General features: G+C 32.6%; 1 protein-coding gene across 1 annotated transcript in view; it reads left to right on the top strand.

The window, feature by feature from the left end:
- Positions 1–4,869: 4,869 nt before the first annotated feature.
- LOC149560954 (putative nucleoredoxin 2) overlaps positions 4,870–19,296 on the top strand; it is a 98,238-nt gene continuing 83,811 nt past the window's right edge. The window contains exon 1 of the mRNA XM_089827714.1: positions 4,870–5,154. Within this exon, the coding sequence (XP_089683840.1) occupies positions 5,065–5,154 (90 nt within the window). The 5' untranslated portion in view covers positions 4,870–5,064. The remainder of the gene's footprint in view (positions 5,155–19,296) is intronic.

Here is a 19,296-nt window from a genome sequence, read left to right as displayed (position 1 = left end):
CTTTCAGCCATTACATTTTCCCACCAAGTAGTTGCCTTACCCATAAGCTAAAATATGGCCCAAACTACTCTAGATTTCCCTATATATTTTCGTACTAGGAAATGCTTCTCCATGCTAATAATCCATGCCTCAACATCTTCCCTAGAAGCTCTACCATGAAATGTAGGTGCTGTCACCTTCTTGAGATCTTTGCTCAAGTTAGCTGCTGTCTACACTCTATCAATATTAACGCGAGAAACTTGACAGTCATCTTCCAGCTTCTTCTCTACCTCAGATCTTCTATGAGCCTCAATCAACTATTCATCCTCATGTTTCTTCCTTGGTTCCTCCTCTTGATTACAAAAGGCTTCAATGTGCTGATCTTCTTTACACTTCCTTTCCTGTTTATCAACGTGCCTACCTCAAGTCTCATGCTAAGGATTATCCATCCTTTGGCCTTATTGCTATAACAAAGCTCTTGGTAGGGTAAATAGTGTCAATATCTGATCTAACCTCTCATTAGGTTCCTTAGCTCATGCACCACTGCTGGACCCACCTCTACGGTTAGCTCTTGTGGCCATGAAGATAACTCAAATACCTGACACACATCAATGCAAGTTAGCACAATAACCCAATGACCTAGGGTTTAAACACAACTTTGATAGCATATGTAAGAACCATGCCCTAAAAAAATATGCCACATCAAACATCAATGGAAAATGTAGAAAAGGAGCCAATCACAACCATCATGAAAAAGTCAAAAGCCTCATTCATTATCCATTAACTAATATTACAAATTGCAAATCAAAAAATTCAACATGACATTAAGGTGCTAAAATACAATGAATATACATCACATGTCCATTATAAACTTGATCAATGGAACAGTACTAACTTTAAAGTTTACAACATTCGATAGCATTACATCAATAGAATGATATCATACATCATCGCTAAGATAAAGAGACAAGACCATATGATAGGTTTTGAAACATGACATGTGCCTTGAACTATATTTGGGCTCTAAAGCCATTAGACATTATCCATCTTCTATCTGAGAATGAGAGTGTGGCCCAAGTACTCTTACCTTGCCAACTACGAAGTGTTTACTCCCTTGAGATTCTTCCTAACATGAAGAATAACTTGACCCTCACATGAGAAGCCTAGCTTCCTGGAACAAGATGGATCAAATGAATCTGGTATAGCCGTGAAACATACTACATACAACCATGTGCCTAGTAGCCTAATTACAGAATGTGGTAGGGAAAAGAAAAGAACACTACACATCTACCCATATGTAGTGAAAAAAAACTATAACATATCTACCCACATGTACATTTCTTTTATCTAAGCATATCTACTCATATGCAGAATGAAAATAAGAATAGTCACACACATATGATAATGTCAAAAAGTAGCACATTTAAATGAAATATAATTATGGCTTGGCCAAACACAAAATTCATCAGCATCACTAAAAAGGAGAGACATAGCGTAATGAATCCTACTTTTCATAATCTCATAGGTTCAAAGAAGCAAAACAAAATGTATCCATCTCCACCCTCCATAAGGACTTAAACAACTACACTCAGTCCATCAACTAGTAACAACTATGTATCTTTGAATCTATTCGTTCATCTATAGTATAAGAAATTTATGAACTAAGATGTCATTGAGTGCAGTAACAATATGGAAATAACATCAAACAAAAAAGTAAAAACAAGGTATAGGATCAACCTAAGATGTTGCACGAATTGCTAAAAAACTAGTTTAGTTTTAACATGAAGATGGAAATATATGTTATTCAACTGTCTACATAAAGATAGATAGTAAGCTTTGTATAAGTACTTTTACATTTCTAAATCTATCAGAAAACTTAACCAAATATTAAGGAACTTCTAGACTGTATAATCATAGAATACCAAGATTGACTCTATTAAACTTCGATTACTGTTCAACAAAGAATATATACATGTAGCTTTCAATTTCTCAAACTATGAAGCTTGTATGTCTTCATGAAAATATACAACATGCACTAGTGAGAAACTAAACCATGTTTACTAAGAGTGCTAAATTGTTCTTTGAGGTTTACCCTACTCAAATTTATGGAAAGCATTGGAATAAATTATTCCATTTGAAGTCTTCAGCAAATATGTAAGGGCATACGTTTCTCAAATTTATATCTATAGAAGATATAGAAATGGAAATTTAATACTAAAAATCCAACACATACCTAATATGCAGAGTATGTTCATTAGCAGTCAGTTTGGAAGGGTATTTCTCATAAATTTTCTAGGCATGCAGCAGATAAGGTTCTAGAGATGTTGAAGTTTAAGACTATTCTTAATGCATTCCTAATGTTTTAGGGCTTAGTATTAATGTCAAAGTTCCAACTAATCCACATAAGCTTATGTTAACCATGAACAATAGTTAGATTTAAGGAGATATATGACTAAAATAAAAAAAATTCTCTTATTGTTCGAATACCAGTAAAGTTACTAAGTAAAAAACAAAGAAAATAAAAGCCCACAGTGCTATAAGGACCAAAATTAATGAGTTATGATACAAAATCGCATGCAGTAGTTAGTTGAAATATCTTTTTCATGACACAATGAGGTTTACATATAGCTGAGAAAGTTATGGAACATGATTCCTTACTGGCTTGAACACATCACTTGAAAAAGATTGTAATTAAAAAAAAAGACAAGGAATATTCCACTTGTAGTTCGAAGAGAGAGAGAGAGAAAGAGAGAGAGAGAGAGTTGTGAAAAGAAGATATCAGGTATCAAGAAAGTGAACAGTTACAGGTAATGAACTCATGCTCCTACTCATGACAGGATATAGGTATGTTAATTAAGGAGAAGTGTTTTTGTTTATTCTAAAAAAGGCCACAAAATTCTAGATGGGATATACAATTGACAAACTTAAGAATAAAAATCTTTGCTATAATTGTAAACAAAACCAAAATAGGAAGTAAAACACCACAACTTCACAATCTTTCCTTTCAAATTGATTCTGATCTATGGAATAAAGTAAAAACTATATATTAATATAGAGACAAGGAAACCTTGTAGTCACTAAGTAGAATCCTAAGCTGTGATGTTTTCCTTCTAGTCTACCCCTTTTCCAATTACTTTTTCAACCACTGATGGTTTCTTTGCCCTCTAGATGTCATTTTCTATAGACCCCATCTTCTTCTTGAGCTTCCCACTGCTACCCTCTTTCCTAATTCCTGCTTCCCTTATCAAGATTTAGGTTGTATCATTAATAGTCACCTCCTCCACTCCCTTTCCATAACTATTTCCCCAAAACCAACCTAAATTCTCTCCTCATACTTCTCCCTTAGTTGTAACTCAATGTTGTTTAGGTAATAGCAATAAATGAAAGAACCATGATATGTTTCAACATAGAAAGAAATACCACCATTATGCTTAAATTTACCATCAAACAATTAAATAAAATATGTTTTGTTTGATCTCAACGTGCTTGTACATTTGCATAGTTTATTTATTAAACATCATGTATTGGTAAAAGAATACCTTAAACACTCACATTCTAAATATACCTTTCATAAACAAATAATTAAAACAACACGTCACATTAAATCAAATCATCATAAAAACTAGGTGTATATGTGTGTGTGGCTACGAGACCATTTGATGCATCCCCTTCCGAGAGGCTAACCCCATCTACCTCATCCACACTCTCATTCTATTGATCCTACATCCACTCAAACACTCACATCTAATAATGAAGTCAATATCCATCATAATCCAACATATTATATCATGAAATCATATCATCATCGTATTCTGTAAAACATGACAATATCCTTAACTTTTCACAACTGTGAATTTAACATATTACATAATCATATCAAGTTAAAGTTCAACATTTAACATCATATTTATGGTAACATCATCATTATAAAAGAAAATCATACATTTCAACTTACATTCAAAATGTATAATTTTGTTTGAAAATTTAAGCTATTAAACTTCATTTATCTTAAACACGGTTAAAACTATCTTTGACTAGGTCAACATTTGGCTATTCACCACATAAGCATCCAAATAAGAATGTTTACAAGTGAGAAGTGACATAAATGGATGAGAAAATGAAATGTCAACTTGAATACATGCACAAATAATAGAAAATTTATAAAGGAGTTTTCAATGTCAGATTCTACATAGCTACATTTGAAAAGATGCTAGAGAAAGAAAAGAACTGTCATTTTGATGAATTTAGTCCAATGTATGTGTGGACTCTAACAACCTCTAAATTAAGTAGATAGAAGCAAATATCATTTGGCAAATGAAGATTATCATACCCTATATATATAATAAAGATGGCCATTACATTATGTAGGACTAAGTTAAATCATCATTTGCACAAAACAAATAGATGAAATTGATTAGAAAGGTAAAAAAAGGAGAGGATTTATACCATTTGTAGAGTTAGGATATTCAAATAAAAAAACTCTTCATATTGAATTCTAATGTATAAAATGACATCCATATTGAATTCTAATGCATCCTAGGTACAAATATTTGTTAGTATAGGTTTTCTTATAAGATTTAAAAATATTTGTTATTATTAAAAAAATAAAATAATTTATTATCAAGTTCCATAACAATAGATCATCATTAAAAAATAAATTAACCATCTCATAAACATCTTTAAGGATAGTCATTATCCGTTTGTCACTGTCACAAAGCATGGTAAATGCTTTTTTTCCAAATGAGCACCTACGAAGAAACTGTGGGCATTGACTTAAACCACAATTTGGGTTGTCAATGAGCTTTTTGATTTGGAAAGGTGGTATTTTAGATTTAAATAATGTGATATTTTCAAGATGCCGTAGACAATAAGCCAAGTAACAATTTGATGAAAACCCAAAAGAAGACAATTGAGAGGAGACAAAGGAAGGCGACGAGAACTTGGTTTCAATAAATAAAAATAATTAAAAACTCTTCTTGTTTATGTTCTTTCATTGAAGGGAGGATAAGAATGCTCACAAACTATCCATAGATTGTTCATACAATATTGATAAGTTTTGAAGCAGGAAGAATCAAGTTTAATACAATGGCCGAGCCTGAAACCCCCAAAACCCTAAAGTCTTTGCTCTATACCGAAGAAAGAGATATCTTCTTGATCAGAAACAATGGAGAACAGGTGTGATTTTAACCATTTGGTGTTTTTATTTGCTAGTTATATTTATCTTTTCTCTGCATTTTTGTTTTCCTTCAATTTGAATGATATTAAGTTTCACCTGTTTACATGTGGATGGATAAAATTGTGCGTATTTGGATCAAATTTATTGTTGAATATACTTAAAACTGTTTTCTATTAAGACTAAAATAGTTATGGGAAAGACAATATGCTGTTCTTTTAGATTATATTTGCTACTGGGTATTCTGTGTACAAAGGCATGTTCATCTCATGAAATTTACTAGTGTGTATTTTGCAGATTGAATTTGTTATTGTTTTGTGAAGTATTATGAACTTTAGGTTGAAATTTAATATTGGGCGTAGATTATTATGATGTTTTCGATTAAATTTGTTACCGTACAAAAAATTGTAAGCATACTATATTATTCTTATGTTAGTGTCGATGGATCAAGGACCCTGTTTCTATAAACCAATGCTAACAAGCAAGTGCACAGATTTCTAAATCAAACTCATTTTATGTTATGTTATTATTTACATTAAAATTGTTACAATAATCATTCAAATAAGTTGGATTGTTTGAAATTATTTAGGTTAAAATAAAGAAATGTGAAGGAAAAATGGTCTGTTGACTTTTTTTCTTCTCATTCTTGACTTCTATTTACAACATTTACACAATTTTTTTAAACATATATAAACTTTCAAGATGATTGGAATTTTGAAATTATCTTCTTTTGTGAAGTTGAAGATGGGGAATGAGTTTTTTTTTAAGAAGTATCATAAGAACATTTATTGACTTTCTTTATTACTATTAGATTCCCAAACCAATGAGAAATTATATTAAATGTTTGATGTCAAATCATTCTTGCTCTTATTCTATTAGACTAGAAGTGCACAACTACTAGCACTTTGGTACGAGTATTATTTGAGGTTATGGTGCCATTGAACATCCTTGAAATATCCTTATGTGTTTTAATAAAGGTTTAGGAAGTTATGAGTGAGATTTACCTTATCATGAATAAAAACTAAGGTTTGTACCTTGTTAGTATGACTTTATTCTCCCATTTACTTTTTAAGATAGGTATGCTATACTTTGTAGTACAAGTAGCATAACATTTATTTATGTTATTTCCTATAGATATATGCAAATTATTCAAAAATACTTTTTCTTCATGCATTGATGGGTATCTCTATTGAATTCAATGGGAAATATTGTTTGTCTCTTTGTCAACTCATTGGCTTGCTCCTTATAGAGGGTTTATTCCAAAGGTTATAAAATTATATAGCAATTTGAATCATGTAATGATTATGTTGAACTCAAGTGACTGAGATACATAGGCCTATGAGTGATGCAAGTTGTAAAAGAAAGATTAAGGATGTGTACCTCAGTACCCCCACCCTAAGGACAATCAAGTTACAATCAACAAAAGGTAGAAGCTAAAAAAACTTCATATAATCATGTATATGTACCAATTATAAAAGATAATATATTAGATAAATATATTAATATATTTAGAATGACATTAACTATTTTAAGTACATGAAACTACATATATGAGACTACCTAACAAATGGATTATTTAACTAGGAAATTATCATCTCATTATAAATAAAGCGATATTTATTAAATTATGAAGATATAACAACCACTAGAAATTTCTACTAGGATTGTATAGAATCAAAAATTTAAAAACATAATTGCTCATTCCTTGCATGATAACGACAACATAAATAGTTAGTTGTAAATATAAAGATTCTTTTCAATAGGTCTCTATCATCCCTTATCTTCCAATATATCAGCAAGGTGGTTTCACTCCATTTGACTGGTTATATCCTACACTACTACATGGAAGCAATACTTTTGATAGTCTTCACTAGTAGGAAGTAAGCTATTTAGAATGCCCTAGTGTTGGACCAAATTGTTAGTAGACAAATATTTTTTTTTTCATCTTTTCTAATAAAATTTTCATGAATAACTATCCATATAATCATATAATCATAGAATATTAGTACTTTCATATAATGGTGTCTCATATATGTCTTCTAGTATACCAAAATAGTCAAGTATCATGCATCATAAATAGATTCGGCACATAAAAGTCTTAAACAAAGTCTATAGAAATTTAAGATATAAAGATTGTTAAAGTAGCCCAACATTCTCCTTTACTAACTTCACAACTTGTCTCAAAGAAGGTTTGAATAAATAATTCGTGGAAAAAGTTACTTCTCTAAAGTCATCACACGAAGTGATCCCAAGATTGGGTCTAAGGGTATGCTAGTAGAATCAATTAGACCTACTTATTTTCATTTACCTTGGATCCTCCTTGCTAGCATTGTACTAAGTTCTTCTCCAATCTAGCACAAGACACAATAATAATGGAGGATGAAAGGGAAATGTGATTTAGGTAATCTCCTTCCTACCAACCAACTATATATATATATATATATATATATATATATATATATATATATATATATATATATATATCTTCAAAATCTCTACATGGAATTTACATAGGGAATGAGGTAACTTATAAATAGGGCCTTCCATCTTTGTGGAATGTATTTTAACATACTCCCCTTGGTATTTTTTGCTACTTGACTAAATATTTGCGTAATTATTTATTCTATTCTATTGTATGCAGTATTACGTATATGGCCTATTCATAATATGCCAAAATTATTCAAGGTAGAACCCAAGAGTCTTGATTATTCTCTCAACCCTAGAGAAAGTGTTTTTTCACTTTTTAATAACTAGTCATTTGTATATCAAAAATCTCTTAGAAGAAGGTAATTAACAACAAGGCATTCTATTCTACATTATAGGGTACAAAAAGGCCTTGTCAATATAAATCACATAATTCATTAAGTTTTTGAATACATTAAATGTAATTTTCCACCAAGAAACCCTTAATACATAAGGTTAAATATGAACTAATTTTTGTTTTTGTTTTGAAATAGAGATATAATATTACAAGCATAAACTAATATTCATAACAAAATTTCATATATAATTAAGGAAACAAAACATAATTTGATCATGCATACATGCAAGTGTTAGAGATTTAGTTGAGCATGCTAGAGATTGTTGAGGTTTTATTACATTAGTGTTTTGTCATTGATGTCAAAATACTATTTGTGGCCATAGACAATGTATTGTGCATTGTTTAGTTTGATGATTTGAATGGCCTAGTTAATCTATTGAATAAATATTGGTGTGGTTAATGCTAAAGGTTTCTAGATGTATGTTTTCAATTCTTTTCAACTTATAGAGGTTCACATGTTGATTTGAGTGAGTTTTGGTCAAGCTATTGTTTACTAGTATTTCAGTGTTACAATGCGTAGAGGTTGAGTATTTGGTTTGGTATAAGTTGGATTTGATGATCCAAAGGTTGTAAAGATGGTATTATTAGTGTTCCAAGTTATCATTTTGTCTTTAGTTCTTATTATTCATGATTATTATTTCAAAAAGCTATCTTTTGATGTGACAAAGCTTGGTAGTACAATGTGTTGACATTAAGGTTAATTTTTTAATCAATGACTCAACACTTAGTCAAATGGTTACATTGCTACTAAGCTCTATAGTTTCTACCAAGCTTATCATTCACCCTGAAATGTTAACCAAGTGTTTCAACTACTATTGAGCCAAGTAGCAAGAATGTAGTGTCTATTAAGAACCTGAGTTAGTTTATAGTGTTTCCAAGCCACACAATGTTTATCGAGCTTCAAAGACTATGTACAATGCAAACCAAGCATTGTAGAGGCTACTGAGCTATTCAAAAAAAGTGAAGAAGATCGTAGTGTTAACCAAGCTCTACTATAATTACCAAGCTCACAGTGTTAACAATGTGAATCTAGTGTTGAAAGAGTCATGTAGTGTCAACTGAGTGATTTAGCAGCTACTAAGTTTCTCAGTGTTTACTGAGTCACATAGTGCTGACTGAGTCTGAGCCAAGTTACAACAGTTGGGCCAACTTTGTGAATTATGATGAAATTGGTATGTTAGTCGACTCTAGTAAGTGGTTATTTGGATTGGTATATATGTAATGCATTTTATCATATCCACACATGTCATTAAAGAAGATTATGAAGTGCATGAGTGTGAATTAAAGAAGGCTACAAGTAGTATAATGGACAATAGAGATTTATCTATCACAGTCAGGTGATCATTGTAAAACAAGGAATCTCATGCAAAAAATCAGAGTTGCAGATTAGAGATCAACCACCAGTTCATCCTAATAGGTGCATTAGTCAAATTCTTTAATAGGGTAGACCTAACATTCTTTTGCTAAATCTCCTAACTAAGTGCATACATCATTGCATATTTGTAAATCCTTTACTAAGGTGGACCTTAGAGTCCTTATTGATCCTAATAGGGAAGATCACCAAAAGTGGTCAATTGTAAGCCTTAACAAGTTAACTTTATACTATAGTACTAAAGCTTGTGGGTATAATCCCCACCTTAGATTTACTTTCTAATTGGAAGGTTTCTAGGTCACCATATCTTGTGTCAAAATGTTATGAATTTTTTATTGCTTTCATTCTTTCATGCATGTAATTAGATCAAAATATTATATGAATAATTAATTGGAGAAGTAAGATAAACTTTTATTGGTTCTTGATTCATCCCTTCCCTCTTAGTAACCTTTCCTACCTTATATTTCCAACAATTGGAATTAGAGCTATTGGTTCTCACTTAATGAGTTTGACAACTTGAGATAAGATCAGAGACAATGGAGGTATACAGGCTAGATAAGGCTATTGAAAATGAAAAGTTGGATTTGGAATTGGCCATTGGATAAATAAAGAAAGAAACGGAGCAACTCTCTCAATAATTAAAAATAAGGAAAGATCTTCCAGTACAAATGAATGCCAATCTCTACATTGAAAATATAATTATAGACTTATGTCCAAAAAGAAATTTAAATGAAGCTGATGCAACAATCAAAGATCTATTAGAAAAGAATTCCAATCTTCAAGAAGAAGTTAGAAAGCTGAAAAGAGAGAAAGAAATCTAATCAGTTAGATTATGTGAAGTCATGGAAGAAAAAGAAAAAGCTAAAGAAGTGATAGAAGAGAAGGACAATGAAGTTCAACAACTATCCCTTCAACAAGAAGAATTTATTGATCAACTCAATGATTTAAATCAAGAGCTTATCAATCTAAGGATAGAGAATGAAAGATTGCATAATGATCTCAGCTTTGAAAAGCAAACCAATGAATGAATGATGAAATCTCAAGAAAGCACAAGTCAATTGAATGAGCAAATTCAGTATAGACACAAAGGAAAAGATGGATTAGGATATACAGAAGAGGTGAATCACCTCAGCAAGGAGCTCAAAAGAAAAAAAGGCCTATTTGCAATAACTGTGGTAAGATAGGTCATACATTAATAAAATGTTGGAGCAATGTGAATAGGGTGAAAATACGACTTATCCTCAATCCTAATTTACAATAGAAATGATCCAAATTGATTAGGCACAAGAAAGTGATCAATGCACAAATGAATCATGTAAAGGAAAATAAGGAGAAAGGAGGTCCTATGGTCATCCTATTTGAGAAGTACATGCTTAAATCTTAAAATAGATAAAAGAAAAATACTAACCTTGAAGTAGAATAATTCTAAAAAATGCCAATTTCTAGTGTTTGTGTAGAGTTTCAAGGATTTTTGCAACTTGTTCCAGACTGGAAATGTCAAGACGGAGAAAACCAAGAAAACTTTTATCATTTTGAAGGGTGGTCGACCTTGACCATAATAGTAGGGCAGAATTACCCTGGGGTACAATTATACCCTAAAAAGTTGACCTTGACCTACATTTCTCTAACTAAATTTTTGTTCACGGATCTCGCAAGTTCGACAAAAAGGGTATCCAAATCTGCTCTTGAATTCACCATTCTACACCAGTATTTGTAAGAAAAATGGGTTTGTTGTTTGGATGAGGAGTTTGCCTTGGTCAAACCCCAGTTTGGAATCAACCTTAATAGTAGAATTGAAATAAGGAATGCAAGCAAGTAGTAGAAGTAAATCTAACAAGGAATCTATGATATTCAATAGATATGCAATTGCATTTGAAATGTAAACAAGTATATTGAAATGAAAGTTTGAACATAACATTAACAAATGTAAATCAAAACCTCCATGATTGAAATGAATCTTGAATGCTTGAACCAAATTCCTTTAAAGGCTTGAATGCTTCAATCCTTGATCTTCAATGGAAAAATTGAATGCTTGAATGATAAAATTCTTGATAATATCTCCTTATGAAAAATAGGTAATGACTCATAGTAAGTAGATAGTCATTTGTATGTGATAGATCCTAGATGTCAAAATGAGGGAAGAATGCTTCCTTATATAGAGATCTAGGGCACAAACTTCTAGAGAAGGTTGACATGGGAGCATTAAATCCCAATTTAAGAGTCTACCATTCCAAAACCAAAAATGGTTAACAAGGAAGTGGGAAAAAGAAACTTTCTAAAGCCTGATATCCTAAAATTCTCAGAAATTGAAAATTGGACTTGTGGTCAAGGATGAGGTTGACCTTGCCCTAGGTCAGGATCAAGGTGAAGTTTGACCTTGACCTAAAAGGTCATCCTTGACCTAGGAAGTCAAAGACCTTAGTTTCACAAAGAAATTTTTAGATATAGGCTAGAAATAGAGAGAAAGAAGCAAAACATAGGGAAAACTACCAAATCCATGCAAAAACCTATTCAAGGCACTTGACATGACCCCAGACTACTTACTTGGAGAGCTAAACACTCTTAACATGAAAGTGCTTCCATTTTAAGATGATACACAATGGTAAAGCAAAATTCAATGGAAAGTGTTATAGTTGCAACAAGCATGGTCATAAAGAAAGTGAAGGCATAAAGAAACCTAAGTTTGAAGGAAAGTGTCACAATTGCAAGAAACAAGAACAAAAATGTTCAAAGTGCAAAACCAAGAAGTGGAACCCAACAGAACAAAATGTGAAAGCAATATTTGGATGGGATTACAATACATGGTGTAGATGTTACTATTATGGTGAGTTTGGACACATTGGAGCAAATTGTGTGAAACATCATATGAGAAAAAGAGATACTACAAAGAAATGTTTTATTTATACAAAACTTGGGCATCTTTCCAAGAACTGTATGAACATAGGAAGAATTGAAGATGAAAAGAAAGCCAAAGCTAACAATATCAGAAAACAAATGAGGTAGCAATGAGTACCAAAATATCTGGAGAATGCAAGCCAAAATTATGAAGTGAATGATACCCAAGTCAATGAGTTGGGTGGAACACTAATTTCAACTTAGTTCCCTATGGAGATCATTGGAACTCTAATTTAGAAGAAGTCATCTAACATCAGTTCTAGCTAGCTAATAGAAAGATCCATACTAGCATTCAAGATGTAGAAGAATCATCAAGAAATGATGGAAATTCAAGACCTTACTGAGCTAGGTCAGGCCGCAAGACCTTACTAAGTGAGGTCAGGATATACTAGAACATTGGATGTAGATATCGAGTAATGGTGACTCTACTGAGATGTGAATGACTCTCAAGTATTAAAAGCCAAACCAAGTGGAGGACCATCTGTCACTGAGAAAATATGAGATACAAAGCATTAATGGTGATTGAAAGGAAGAATTTTTTTAAAAGGAAGAAATCAATTGCATTATATCATTGTGAATTTTTAGAGCACAGAGTGGAGAGTGAATTCAGAGCCCTCAAGTGATTTGAGTATTTGTTGTTGAAGATTTCTCACAATTTTAGAAACCCTATTGAGCATGACATCATCAAGTAGAAAAGTCAAGAAAGGTTTTGAAATATTAGTCCATGGAGTCGTCTTCAAGGTACCTACTTTCAAGTTGAGTCCGACGATTATAGAGGTGCTTAACCCAACCGGTGCTTAGTCTCAAATTCCAGCCAAGGTATTACTCGTCCAAAATATCCATTCATTTTACCACTATTCTATTCAAGAACTTGGCACTCTAGAAATGAATGAGGTGTTCAATAAATTATGTGTGGATGGTGCATTAAAACCCGAACATCAACATTTTGAAACTAAGTGTTTGACACATATTTCACATATGCCAAGGGATTTTTAAGTCAAATAGATTGGACTCATTCTAAGTTGTGTTCATAATGGGCAATTATTGTTGGAAATGATTGACATAATCATAAGAAAAGTTGTTGGAATAATTTATGGAACTGGTAAAGAATGTCCTCAATCATTGTTTTTTCATTGATGTCAAACTTGCTACTTGTAGGGATGGCAATTGCTTTAGTGATCCAAATAGTATCAATTAGTTAATTGTCAAGGTGGAGGCAATCAATAAGATGTAACTAGAACACCTAGAGAAAGGTTGAAGTTATGATGTTGTAATGAAGTACAAGGATCAACTAAGCCATTGATGAAAAAGTGTAATGGATGACATACTAAAAGATACAAAGAATGAGCACACTGAAACATATCAAAGATCTAAGGTTTTAGCCAAGTCTTTTATAAAGTTCAAACTAAGTTCAAGTGCCAAGCAAGTTTAAGTGCCGAGCAAGTTCAAGTGCCAAGCAAGTTCAAGTGCCAAGTAAGTTCAAGTGCCGAGTAAGTTCAAGTGCCGAGCAGAACCAAGTGCCGAGCAGAACCAAGTAGAATCAAGTGCCAAGCAGAACCAAGTGCCGAGCAGGTATAGGTGCCGAGTAACACAGAAGTGCCAAGCATCAGTAACTCAATAATGTTGAGTTGCTGCATTATTTAAGAAATCGAAGATTTGTTAGATCTAAGCTGACAAAGTTGTTATCTAGAAATTTGTGAATCAAAAGGAAGATAAGAATGATGAGTTGGTGGCATAGAACACCATGTAGAACATTTTTAAGATACAACCGACAAAGTTTCAAAAAGAGAACAAGATATGGGGTGGATACATTGTATCCTACCTAATCCATTTTGAAACCCAAAATTGGAGAGAGAGAATTGAGAGGCAAAGGCAAATTAGACTTCTATATAAGAAGACATAAGTTAATGAAGAAAAAGAGTGGAATAGAGGGGATAGTGAGAGAAAGAGCCATGGTCAAGCATAAAAGCATGAAATGCTGAAGAATGTGCTAAGGAGAAGATAACATATGAACTCTGTTTGAATAGACCACCACAAGGATGATTGCATTGGAAGAATGAGTAAGACGATGCTTGAGAGGGAGACAAGCAGTCAGAGCTGAAGTGATTGAAGCCAAGCATGAGGATTGAACTAAAAGAGTGATCTGAAATATGCAAAGTATGTTGTAAGTTATATCAGATTAAAAGACCATTATCATTACTTTCTTGCAATTGTAACAGTAAGATAAATCCTATGGACTTAGGTTGGTTTAACATCCATTAGACAAATCCTTTAACAGGGTGACATTCCAAGTGAATGTTCTAAAGACCTTTAACTAGGCCCATTCCTAATAGTTTGGTGAAATCCTCTAACAAGGTCACATTTAACAGTGTGTTGTAAGCGCTTAATAGGGTAGGCTTTTAACAAAGCATCACTTCAGAAGAGTGAGAATCAAGTAGCATGTTACTGGTGGTTTTTCCCAAATTGGGTTTCCACATAAATCATTGTGTCATGTGTTGATCTTGAATGTTTTATCTTTGCATGTTGATTTACAATAATTTTCTTATATGACTGATTTAAGTTTGAACAGATGAAAAGGGTATGGATTCATTAAAAAAGGTATTAATAGGGCATTTGGACCTTGAATAACTGATTCACCTCCCCTCTCAGTTATTCTTAAAGAATTCTAACAATTATCATTGGACCAACCTATTTAGATTACAAAGAAAATGATTCACAGAATCATTAGATTGCTAATTTTAAATAAAACAAAGACCACCAAAACATTAGGTTGGGTTGAATTGGCTAAGAAAACTCTTTCCAAGTGGGATAGAAGAGGAAGGAAGTTGAGTGGCATAACCATCATGGAGCTAAAGTTTGTCATACATGTGATTGCTCACAAAATTTACAACTCTAGTTGGTTGAACAACATGTCATGTGAAGTTGTTGATCTTGCATACAAGGTGGTAAAAAATAATCTATCCTTCGACCTTGCCAAGTTGCTATTGAACCAATTCAACAAGAACATGGAGAGCATTAGATTATCAAAGAATAACCCATATAAGTTTGGTTCTCTTTTGACATGTCTATTCTTCTTTGTTCAAAAGTTTTTCCGTTCCAAAGGTTCTGTAGTTTGGAGGAAGGATGTTCCAATTTTATATCAAATCAATGAATATATAGCTGAAATGGGTGAGAATTTTGACAAATTCATGGATAATAATTTTGAAACATTCAAAGAAAAGATGCAAAATAGGTTTAGGATACCTAGGAAGCTTGTGGAAGACTATGAGAAATATATCTATTTCATGGCTGACTGTGACAAAGTTTATAATCAAGAAGTCAGACCTAGATTGGTACAGGTTAAACATCTAGAGTATGAGGTTAAAATTAATGACATTAAGTATATCATTGAAGCTCTACTAAATGAGCCTATGGATCCTAAAGCCACCTATTTTAGAACATACAATGAAGCAAAGGCAAGAATTAAGCTTGGGATCAAGCTACCTCAAGTAGTGAACAAAGGAAGAAAGAGGGTAGGAAAGTTAATGAAAAACACAAAGCAAGAAAGTTCTCCCCTCATGCTAATAGAAAGAAAAGGAAATGATGAAGAATATGATGATGAAGAGGATGAAGCAGAGGAATCTAAATTTGAGAAGGAAGAGTCTCCCAAGAAGAAGGGGAAGGTCATTATAACTAAACCTTCCAAATCCTCCCCTGCTGTATTTACAAGAAGGGCAACCAAATGCAAAAGCAAGTTGAAGTTAGGTGAAGATGAAGGTGAAAATTTTATCTTTAAATAATCTACACCTACACTCCAAGAATGATTGAAGTTGATGGGAGAAGGAACTAGCATGGCATGTTTTAAGTTTGTCAAGTATGAGACAAGGAATGAAGAAGAGAAAAAGTAGATTGAGGATATTCTTGTGACTAAATTGGACAAATGGAAGTATTCACTAGATGAAATTTCACAACAAATTCCTAATGAACTTATTAAGGATAGTAAAACCTAGATGGGAAAATACAAAGAAGACTATTAACGACATATTTTAAAAAAATTTGAAGCAATTCATGCCGAGGGTCAGTGAGAAGAAAGTGAAGGAATCCTTGAAGCAAAATGAGGAAAAGTTCACTCTCAAGTTAAACACATGTATGATATTGCTTAAGGATATTGAATATGTGGTGAAGAAAACTACTACTACATGGAAAAACCTCTATCATCTACACAAACCTAGTGAATTTTTTGTGTATGTTGATGACAAAGATGGTGAAGATGAGGAAGAAGTAGAAATAAAAGGTGATGAGATAGATGATGTCAATCTTGATGATGAGGAGGAAGAAAAAAAAGCTACAGAGGAAGCCTTCTAGAGATACAAAGCATTGAAAAATTTGATGTAGAAAGGATTATAGCTTAGATTATGACTACATTTCCTCACTCTTTGATCATAGCCTTAGTGCAATCAAACTTAGAGAAAGCTTCCACCAAGTTGGTTGTGGATACCACTACTACACCAAGCACCCAACCAAGCTCTAGATCTATTTTGCCAAGTGTTACATTGATTGAAGTTCCCAACACTTCATTTTCCAAGCAACAAGCTCCTCCACCATCAGGCTTGATTGAGCAACAACTAGGTATTCCTATTGTTAGTGCCATTTCTACATTTATTGCTATTCCACATATTTCTACAATTATTTCTATTTTGAGTGTATCCATAGCTAGTGCAATGATTGTTGAGAATTAGTCTCAACTAAGCACTAAAGTTCTAAATAAGGGTAAATAAATTATTTCTACCATTCTAAAAGAAAAGGGTAAAGAAGAGGAAGAAATTGATCTGGATGAGGACATTGTTATTCCAAATTAGGATATCTCTCTCCTCACTCTTGATCAAATGGATACCCTGGGAGAACTATTAAAGAAGAGAGATAAGAAACATAAGCTTAGAGAAGAAAAGAAGAAGAAAAATCAATTCCTTGAGGACATGAAGAGCATATTTTTTGATGCTATGATTATTAGGGTTGATAGTACAGAACCTATTCTTGATCAACTAACTAAAATTGTCCATAAATTCAATGAAGACTTGAGTGGATAGGAAAAACTACTACAAAGAGTTGAAAGAAAATTTGAGAATAGAGTGTTGGAGAATGTTGCACCAAAAATTGCAATAGATCAAGTAGAGTTATCTACTATTCTTATTTCACTGGAAACATCTATAAGTAATGTTATTTTACTATTTGTCAAATTGAGTGACACATCTATCTTCACAAAGGAGATCAAGGATAAATTGTCCAAGATAGATGAAGATATGAAGGAAAGTGCACACTAGCTATCACTTGACCCAAGCTATAGTTTTGCACACTTCACAAAGATCAGATATCTAAAAAATCTATAGGAAAAATTATCGAAGGAAGAAGCTAGAATTAGGGCCACACTTGCAAAAATTAAAGGCATGATTATTCCAAACATGGATGAATTATAGAAGCACATTGCACATGTAAAGAAACTCATCCATGACAACAACTTCTCCATAGCTAACCACATGATGGAACTATTAGCAAAAGTTAAGATAGCCTTACATACAAGTAAGATATTACAAGAGAATTGGGACAAGACTATGGTAATAATTTTGAAGGTACATTCTAATTTCTTGTCACATTTGGGTATTAACATATAGATATTATACACCTTTGGCATTTATGTCAAAAAGGGGGAGAAGGTTTTGTATTATTACATAAAGAGGGAGAAGATATTGTAAAAGGAGGAGAAGTATACTATACTCCAGATGTATGTATATAGGAGAGATATATGTATGGGGGAGTAGTATAGTATTATGCAAATACATGCATAGATGAGCATAAAATATCTTTACAAAATAAATTTTGAAAAATCATAAAAACAAAGTATGCTACTGAGCCATAGTAGTTGGAAGTCAAAATCGAGTTAAAGACTCAAAATGATGATAAAGGAAGTTTTTGACTTATAGTTTTGAATGTTCATATTTTTGGTTTGATAAGTGTTTTTATCAAAAATCCCAAAGGGGGAGATTGTTGACAGTAAGGTCAATTTGTCTATCATTGATTGACCACATAGTCAAATGGTTACATTCCACCGAGCTCTAGAGTTGCTACCAAGCTTATCATTCATCCTATAGTGTTAACCAAGTGTTTCAGCTGCTCTCGAGCCAAGTAGTTAGAATGCAGTGTCTACCAAGCACTTGAGTTAGTTTATAGTGTTTTCCAAGCTACACAGTATTTACCAAGCTTCAAAGACTATGTACAATGAAAACTAACCATTACAGAGGCTACCAAGCTATTCCATAGAAGTGAAGAAGATTTTAGTATTAATTGAGCTCTGGTATATTAATCAAGTTCTACTATATCTACCAAGCTCACAATTTTAACAATGTGAATCTAGTGTTGACCTAGTCATGTAGTGTCAACTGAGTGATTCAACATCTACTAAGTTTCTCAATGTTCATTAAGTCACACAGTGCTAATCAAGTTTGAGCTAATTAGAAGTGTTTAGTATGGACCAAGATTCAAGTTCAATCAAGTGCCAAAGTTTGCTAAGCATTGACAATATTTTCCATGTATTTGAACATCACCGAGTTTGACTTCAAAACTTGAGTTACAGTAGTTGGGCCAAGTTTCTAAATTATGATGAAATTGGTATTGTAACCGACTCCACTAAGTTGTTATTTGGATTGGTATATATGTAATGCATTGTATCATATCCAAACATGTCATTGAATAAGATTATGAAGTGCATGAGTACAAATTAAAAAAGGATACAAGAAGTATAAAGGACAACAAAGATTTATCTATCATAGTCAGGTGATCATTGTAATACAAGGAATCTCATTCAACAAATCAGAATTGCAAATCAGAGATCGGCCACTAGTTTATCCTAACAAGTGGATTAGTCAAGTCCTGTAATAGGGTATACTTAATAGTCTTTTTCTAAATCTCCTAACCGAGTGTATACTTCATTGTATGTTTGTAAGTCCTTTAATGAGGTAGACCTCACATTCTTTATTGCTCCTAACAGGGTAGATCACTAGAAGTGGTCAATTGTAAGCCTTA

The sequence above is a fragment of the Cupressus sempervirens genome, chromosome 4, assembly GCF_028749045.1.
Source record: "Cupressus sempervirens isolate cs-2001-9-10 chromosome 4, ASM2874904v1, whole genome shotgun sequence".
Lineage (NCBI taxonomy): Eukaryota > Viridiplantae > Streptophyta > Pinopsida > Cupressales > Cupressaceae > Cupressus > Cupressus sempervirens.
The sequence above is the reverse complement of the archived record's forward strand: the minus strand, read 5'-3'. Positions and strand labels throughout refer to the sequence as shown.